The following is an 8,763-nucleotide window of genomic DNA, read 5'->3' as shown; positions in this document are numbered from 1 at the left end:
ATCTATCTATCTATCTATCTATCTATCTATCTATCTATCTATCTATCGTCTACCTTTTATGTTTATGTGTGTGTACATGTGTGTATGCATGCTACAGCTTGGCAGTAGAAGCCAGAGGACAACTTATAGAAGTTGGTCTCAGATCAGACACAGTGTCTGGCTTGCCAGCAAGTGCCTTTACCTGCTGAGCCATCATGCTGGCATGAAGTCACTATCTTAACACTTTCAGAAGGCTGGGAAGCTGGGCAAGAAGATCACATAGCCTGTTGCATGCCAATAGATCCTGGAAGCCACTGCATATATTTGGGCTTGGCCCTGTGTTTGTAAGCCTGTATCGCCTGGAAGTCATCTTTCTAAGCAGCTTTTTATTTAGAAGGCTGCTCCTGATCTGTTGTGGATGGTGATGGAGACTGCACTATTAGTATTTGCTTACATGGCTATGCATTCTTCCCTAGTGCAGGAGGTCATGGTTGACATCCCCAGGGCTTAGCTGTGGCTGAGAACCACTTTCTCTTGCGGGCGTATTGGGACTTCCCAGCAGTGTCCGTCTGTCTTACAGTTCCTGTGATGAGGCAGTAACTACCTTCATCTGAGTGGCTCTTTGCTGTCCCCTTCTTGGCTATGTGCACCAGGTGACACCAGCACGGCTTCTTTTTCTTAAAGCCATGCTGTTGCTTTAGTGTTCCCAGTGAGTAGACACAGGGTGGTCACACAGTGGCACTTCCTTCCTGATGTCCTTGGGATAGCATACCCCTGTTTCCAGCATTTGGGGGAACTGGAGTTGCTAAGTTTCCCCATCTTCAGGGACAATATCCCAGTTTCTCTAAAAGTCTCTTAAATTCTTCAGCTCCAGTTTTTAGTGGCTCTTGAAGTGTTGCCCTAGTAATCTAAATGTTCCTTCAACCTTTCCGAGTCTGCTTCCCTCAGCCCCTGCTGCCTGTGCTGTGGAGAGCCCATTGGCTGTGCGTCTGCAGAGTGTGAGCAGGAGAGGCTAGTGAGAGGGCTTCTAGCATGGTGCTGCTTCCCAGCATCTGCCTAGTCCAGTGTATGGGATGCAGCACGTGCTCAGTGCAAGCTGGATAGTGTGGATGGGTGACAGAGCTTCCCGGGCTGACATTGACGTTTCAATCCACTGGCAAATCTCCGAGTCTGTCATTCTTCTGGGAAAGCCTGAGTCAAAGCTCAGAGACACGGGAGTAGGAAGACAGGATGTCACAATACGGCAGGTGCTCCTCAGTGCATGACAGCCACGTCTTCACGAGCGCTTCATAAGCTGACTGAAAATACAGTAAACTGAACACGTGTCTGATGCAGTTAACCTCCCAGACATTGCTGCTTAGTACAGCCTGCCTAACATGCTCAGAGCACTGATGTTACCCCACAAATGGATGCAGTCATCTAGTGTGAAGCCTATTTTAAGGGAAGAATGCCTCATGTAATTTATTAAAGACTTGTGTCCCCCAAAGGCTGTTAATCTAACATATTTTTGAGCACCAGCCACTGGCCCTCATAATGACATGATAGACTGGAACTAATTACCTGGTGCCACAAGAGAACACAGAGTGGTGTGGATATCCATAGTTCCGAAACAGGGCTCATAACCCAAAGCGCTGCTTCTATGAAATTCACTTTATCTTTTCTTTTTTAAGTAATATATATATATAATATATATATATATGTCAGTCTGTTTCACTATTTTAAATCAGGTCTCACATAAATAAATGAATAGCTTGAGTAGAGTATTTGTACAGATTAGTTCCCTCTCTGCTGCTATGATAAAACACTACGACCAGGACAGATTATAAAAGGAAGAGTTTATTTGGGCTTACAGTTCCAGAGGGTTAATAAGAGTTCATTGCAGCAGCAAGACATGGCAGCAAGTGGCAGACATGGCTGATGGAGCAGGAGGATGAGCTGCAAACATGAAGCTGAGAGACCCAACCAGAAACGACAAGTCTATAAACTCTCAAAGCCCACCTTTAGTGACATATTCCTCCAACAGGAACACCTCTCCAGAGCCTCTAATCGCACCAGCAGCTGGAGACAGTGTTCAAATACATCATCCTATGGGGGATGTTTTGTTCAAGCCACCAAATCGTGTGATAAAATAAGAACATTGTTATTACATTATTTATTGTGTGTGCATGTGGGCACATGTGGGCTCATGTGCCACAGTGCACATGTGGAAATCAGAGGACAACTCTCACCTCTCCTGTGAGTCCCTGGGATCCCTGTGTGAGTCTCCAGTCATCAGGCTCAACAAAAAGTGCCTTTATCCACTGAGCCAGCTCACCAGCACTTAATGATAATTTTTTAAAGATTGGTTTCCAGTAATGAGGCTGAGTATGTGAATACACGCTTACAACCCTAGCACTCAGGAGGCCAAGGATTGAGAATTGTGGTGAATTAGAAGCTAGCAACAAGTACCATACCTACATGGATGACATAGCCCTGATTTCCACAGACAGACACAGACACAAACATACAGAACTAATAATGCTTACTTTCACATTCTGGCTAGATAAACGTTTAAAGAGACTTAATTATTCAACGTTCATAAAAATTAGTTCCATGAGTTTGCATTTGCTTCTTAAGAGCTTAGTTGGAATGCTTTTATTGTACATAAGGTAATTTACAGTTACTTAAGCACTGTAACACAACAACATTCTTGTTGTCTACACTAGCAACCAATTATCCATTTGTGCAGCTGAGAAATCATTTCTCTTGTAAGCTTTCTGTGCTGTGAAGAGGTTTAATAAGGAAGAATATTAGATTTAAAAGAACTTAAAGTCCAGCACAGGAAGACGTACAAGACACTGTATTCTGTTCACATTTTATTCTCCCTTACATTCAGAGAGCCACACACAGGGTCCAGGACTCTGATGTTAACAATTGTTAAATAACCTAGGGAACACAGCGTGTGTGGAAGATGAAAAGCCTTGGAGATTAGGGCCAGTGAGGCAGCAGTTAACGCGTGTTGCTGGACTTGTGTTTTTCTGTTATTAGGAAGGAGTGCTGTCTTGTATTCTATACTGTAATGTTCTGCTCACATTAAACCTACACTGCACTTTGAACACGAGAATGGTCATCATAGGACTAGCATGATGAATATGGATGCCACTGTTTTTCATTGTTTTTTTTTTTTTTTTACGATGTCGTATGCATTGTATGTTGTTGGTGGGAGAGGCATAGGCATGCCAGGGTACACATGTGGAGGTCCGAGGACAACTTGCAGGACTCAGTCATTCCTTCCACCATATATGGGTCTTGAGGGTTGGCAAGCTTGGTTAATGTGTGCACTTTCTTTATCCTGTTCCTGGGGCTCCGAAGTCCCCCGTTAGGCAGAGGGAGAGAACATTTCTTGTCCTTTTCTGTATTTCTATCTTTCTGTCAGAGCAGGAATCAGTTTTATGTGTTGCCTTACTTTGGAAGGAGATGTGAAGGGCATCTTTTAAGTGTGGCGTGCACAGTATAACCATGGGCTTTTCACCTTCCCATTCTTAAGCAGTAGGTTCGAGGCAAGAGCCTCAGACTCCAGTCCTTCAATCTACTTCCTAGCGTGACTAGACAGTGAATAATGACTTTCCCTGCTGGGGACATATTTTCTGCCTTTAAACGTCATGCTGTTCAAAAATCTCTCCTGCACCTGTGAGCATTTACACTGTTTCTGAACAGTCTTACAGGTGTAAGCGTAGAACTCTTGTTTAAAAAAAATTACTAGACTTGCTGTCACAGAACTGAATCTGCTGAGTTTTTAATGGGAAAAAATGATTTTTTTTTATTTGAGGATATAATCTGGGTGGAAATAAATGTCATTTCAGAATTTCATATGAGAAAGGATCTTCGGTTAAAGAAGTTGAGAAATCACAAGGCTAGGCAAAGTTAAAATAGGTTTTTCTAAACCATTTCTGTCTTCTATATGATTGGGAATCTCTAAATAAAGACAGGTCCGCAGATGAGAGTGGCTTATAACTTTATTACTGATTGGCCCTGCCATCTTTTCCCCATGCTTTATTTAGTTACCTCTCCCAGCACACCTGTTAGAATCATAGCTGCTAGTTGTGGGTCCTTTTATTTTGTCTCAGGAAATCCGATATGTTCTTAACTTCTTCGGAGTATGTGTGTGAAAATTGGGCTCTGGAGAGATCAAATAGTTCAGTCTGATGGCTAATTAAAAGCAATGTGTGTTAGCATCCGAGAGGGGAAACTTCCAGAGAGCTGGTTTCTGTTACTCTTCATTATCATTTCCCGGTATGGAGCATTGCTTTCTGGAATTGCTTGCCTTCTAATGAGAAGTTTCAGTCCTCTCCCAAAGATGCTACGGCATTTACAAAATATTCAGTCTCATGTGCGTGAATGTGTTCCTAGTTGCATTTGCATATGGTTTAGATAATGACGGGAGGTGCTTTGTTTTCTCCATCTCATATTTTATGCCTCCTGTGACCTTACCTTGGTCCTTGAACTTGAAAAATCACCTTAATGTGAGTTCTTCTTTTGCAGCGGCTCTAATTAGAGGAAATCGTAAAAACTGTGCTCAGTTTTCTGGCTCCCTCGACTGGCTGATCAGCAGACTAGAAAGACTGGAAGCATCCTCTGGTATGTTCCTGGTTTTCACCTTGAAGTGTACAGTTTTCTTTCCTGTTTACCTCTGTTTCTTGTTCTTTAAAGACAAAACGAGTGTGCATGTTCAGTGTTACTGTGTTTTCTTTTTAATTGGTTGAATATGTTTTAATTTATTGATTGAGTCACTACTATTCTTAGTTGTCCCCTAAGAGTGTTGATACAACAACAGAACTCCTGAAAGAGGAAAAGAATCCATTCTAGGGTCAAATATGAGTGATCATGGCCTGAGAACACAGACTTAGGTTACCCCAAATTCCATGTTCCAATGTAGAAGCAGTTTCACGAAGTTTGTATCATAATAGAACTAAGAAAGCTGCGAATCAGAACACTTTCCAAACGCTTAGTGGAAAACGTGGAGTAGATGAATTAACAGCAGAACAAGGAAAGCTCAGCCATAGGCCTCAGAGCTATCCAATGACACTCAGCCTTTGGATTGGTGGAAACAAGGGATTTGTTAAGTTACTACATTATGAGAGGTTTTATCTGTTAGTTACAGGGATGTTAAGTCAGACACAGCAGAGGGCAAGGAATGGCTATTAAGGATGCTAAAGATAGCACAAGATAAATAAAATTAATCTCTGGACCTGCACCATTCCACATTCACTGATGTCACAGTGAATTACTCAGCCTTGCAGAAGGGCTAGTGTGTGTGTCAGGGAGGGTGGGTGGGTGAAACTTTTTTCCGAGGAAGGTTAATTCACAGCAGAGATCTAGCAAAGCCTTGTCCACTTACATTTATAAAATAAGTCTAATGATAAAGTCCTGACGTCAACTAAAGAGCTAGGATTCTTCTTCCTCCTCATACTGATGACTCCCGACACACTCAATTCACAAAATCTTTAGATTTTAGAATTCTTACTTTTTCCTTTGTAATCAAAAGAATTCAGAGATGCAGGACATTTGGGTGAATGTGGGATAATTAGCTTCCCAAATGATGTAGCACCATAGTGTATTTAAAGAGATTTCATAAACACCCGAAGGTTGTCTATGAAGTAGGACATCGTTCCGTGCAGGAACTCTGAAAATCCCTCACCGTTGACCAGACTCCCCCATCCTCCCTGCCCCCAGACTCTCATATAACTGTCCTCTCTCTTCCTACTTCAGTTGTCTTAGTTTTCATATGGGGAACCAACTGGGATCTAAGGATTTAAATATCACTGTCTGTGGGAGACAGTGCATGTTTAAACCATGACAATGTACGGCTGTGCCTAGTAGGCCATAGTTCGTCAACAAGATAGCAGGTTGCCCTGAGCAAGTACAGTGGGTCAAAATGAAGTGTTTCCATGGCCAGGCTCCTCTTTAAGCCAGTGGCTCTCAACCTTCCCAACACTGCAACCCTTTCATATAGTTCCTCATGTTGTGGTGAACCCCAACTATAAAATTATTTCATTGCTACTTCATAACTATAATTTTGTTCCTGTTATGAATTGTAATGTAGATACCTGATATGTGATATCTGATATGCGACCCTGAAAAGGGTCATGACCCGCAGGTGAGAACCGTTGCTGTAGGTGATCTCAGCTCTTGCAGTGCTATTTTTGAGCATGAGTCAGCTAAAGAAAGACAGCCCATTAGTCAGGGGTCAGGTGGGCTTCCGCTGAGCATCGTCCTTTGAGTCCTTTGAATACTCCGTACCTGCACAGCTTTACAGTGATGGAAGAGTCCTAGCTTGAGAATCCTGCCAACTGCCCTCCAGTGCAGAGCCAAGTTCTCAGGGCTTCAGCTGCCAGAGCTTTGAAATGCAATATTTCAGTTCCTGGACACAGGCTGCTTTAAACACTCTGAAGCTATCAGAGTTAATGATTTCCTGGAGTTTTAAAGCTCTTCATAGTCTAGAGGTAATATTTCCACCACTTGGGTAAGAGTATTTCAGCCTCTGGTACCCTGTGAAGCCTTCCTCCTTGATAACATTGTTAGATGTGATATGTTGAATCAAAGAGACTAGGTTCTTTTTCAAGATCCACTGTTGCTGATGGAGAAATCACAGTTACTTGAGGGAGACCACCTCAACTCTTATGACACAGAGAAAGAGAAAAAGACTATTCCCTTGGAGACAGTGGTTCTAGCTTAAAAAAAAAATCTGGTGGTATGTGCATGTGTGTGTATGATATGTGTGTGTGTGTGCATACATATGTGTGCATGTAAAGGTCATAGGACAAAGTTAGACATCAGTCTTCACCTTCTGCCTTATTTCTTCATCACCTGGAATCATCAGGGATCTGTCTGCAGCTCTGCCCCACCCCCACGAGAGCCCTAGTATTATAGATGCCTGTTACTACCTCTGGCTTTCACATAGATTCTGAGGGTCTAAACTCCTGTGCTCATGAGCACACACAGAATATAGTTTATCTTGTGAGCCAATCAATATTAGCTTTTGATTCAAAGCTTTATATTTCACAGAAAATTCATCATGGAATAATAGAGGGATTATTTCCTTCCCTCTAAAACACAAAACAAAACAGTAAATCAATCACAAGAGCATTGGACATTTTCAAAAGAAAATCATTGGTGACAGCCACCAAAGGGCCAGTACCTCTTTATACCCTAATAGCCCATACCATAGTCAGTCATGTGTCCTTACCCTGATCTGTAGTTATCCTGATCTGTAAAAGTGGTGTTTTTATGTGATAGTCTTGGGTGGTCAAGACTCATAAACTGTGCTTCGTCTTGAAATCCCTTATGAATGCAGAAAACTAAAAAATGCATTTTGTAAAGCTATTTACTCCAAGTGCTTGAAATGAAATATTAATAAAAAGGGTCCTAATTTAGTAGTTAGCTATTGTCAAAATTTAAATTTAGATTTGATCCTTGTCAAAAATTAAGCATTCTTCAGCCACATCAGAGGGGCACCCACATGGAGACTGAACTGCCTATTGGCTACCTCTGAGCAAGGGGTCTGGGTCCTCTCGATGCATGGTCCTTGGTTGGTGCATCAGTCTGTGCAGGAGCCCCTGTGCCCTGTTTTGTTGGCTTTGTTGGTCTCCTTGTGGAGCTCCTGTCCCCTCACAGTAGCTGTGGGTTTTTTTTTGTTTTGTTTTGTTTTGTTTTGTTTTTTTTTGCACAAAATATGTAAGTTTCCACTAGGAAGGCAGAGGTAGAGAATGAGTGGAGCTCATTTGAAAGGCTTTTGTATTTTGTTGTATCTTATCAGCAAGATGATATGTAGCGGGTGGGGGTATCCCTCAAAAAAAGACTCCAAATGAAACAGAACCTTTCTTTAATGTGAAAAAAGAGGCAAAGGAAATATTCAAAGCTACTATGTTTCCTGACATCTTTATCCTCTTCAGACTGCTTTTCTTAGAGCAGATGGAGGAGACGGATGGGAAATTACATTCCTAGAAAATGGTTCTTACAATGAAAGAGTTCTTTAGCTACTTTAAAGTGAGGAATAAAAGGGGCCCTGCTTCACACACAATATGTAACTGAGTGATTTTATAATCATTTTCCATGGTTACTTGAAGACCATTGTTCACTTCTAGCCGTAGTGCTAAGGATGATGGGATAGCAAGGCTGGCTGGATTCTGGCTTACATATGGGGATATTTCCTGGTTGGCTCAGTCATGGGCGATGTACCCTAGATTGTTCAATGGATGATAGGACTACAGCTTCCAGCATGTACTTTGTTCCTCGTTAGGACTACAAGTCCTCAAATGGGCAGGGATTTCCTGTGTAGAGTTATTATATCTGCACAGTTTCTACTTCTGCCTTAGTGGCCTTCTTCATGATTATCTTATGGTGATTCTTTCTCTTTTCTAGATAGTTTTAGAAAAAAAATAAATTTCTTCAGTATATTACAAAGGACACTGGGGTGAGCAATAGCAAATATGCTGTCTGCAGCCCCCTGGATTCTTGAGGTAACAATTACCTTAGCATATAGCATGGAAACTTTCTCTGTTTTATGACTGTCAGTTTTTCTCCAAGCCTTATTAAGGAAGGGCCTGAGGACCTCCTTGTCTATTTAAACATTGATGCAAGGCTGAGACCTGAGAATTATGTGTACTGCAACACAGATAATCTCCAGAACTGCTAGTGTGGCAGGAACCGCTGTATATGGCCAGTACACTCATGAATTCACAGTAGCTGTGGTTTCCTGCACAAGACCAGCACAAGATCAACCCAGCCCAAATTTTCGGGTAGAGG

The 8,763-nt window shown here is 42.0% G+C and overlaps 1 protein-coding gene across 1 annotated transcript in view; it reads left to right on the top strand.

Annotated features, from left to right (window-relative positions):
- The window catches only part of Ryr2 (ryanodine receptor 2), a 380,472-nt gene that overhangs the window by 138,502 nt on the left and 233,207 nt on the right, over positions 1 to 8,763 (top strand). Inside the window, exon 16 of the mRNA XM_055603932.1 lies at positions 4,501 to 4,596. Within this exon, the coding sequence (XP_055459907.1) occupies positions 4,501 to 4,596 (96 nt within the window). The remainder of the gene's footprint in view (positions 1 to 4,500; positions 4,597 to 8,763) is intronic.

The sequence above is a fragment of the Psammomys obesus genome, unplaced genomic scaffold, assembly GCF_907164565.1.
Source record: "Psammomys obesus unplaced genomic scaffold, mPsaObe1.curated_primary_1811, whole genome shotgun sequence".
Classification (NCBI taxonomy): domain Eukaryota; kingdom Metazoa; phylum Chordata; class Mammalia; order Rodentia; family Muridae; genus Psammomys; species Psammomys obesus.
Note: the sequence above shows the minus strand (reverse complement) of the source record. Positions and strands in the feature narration are given on the sequence as shown.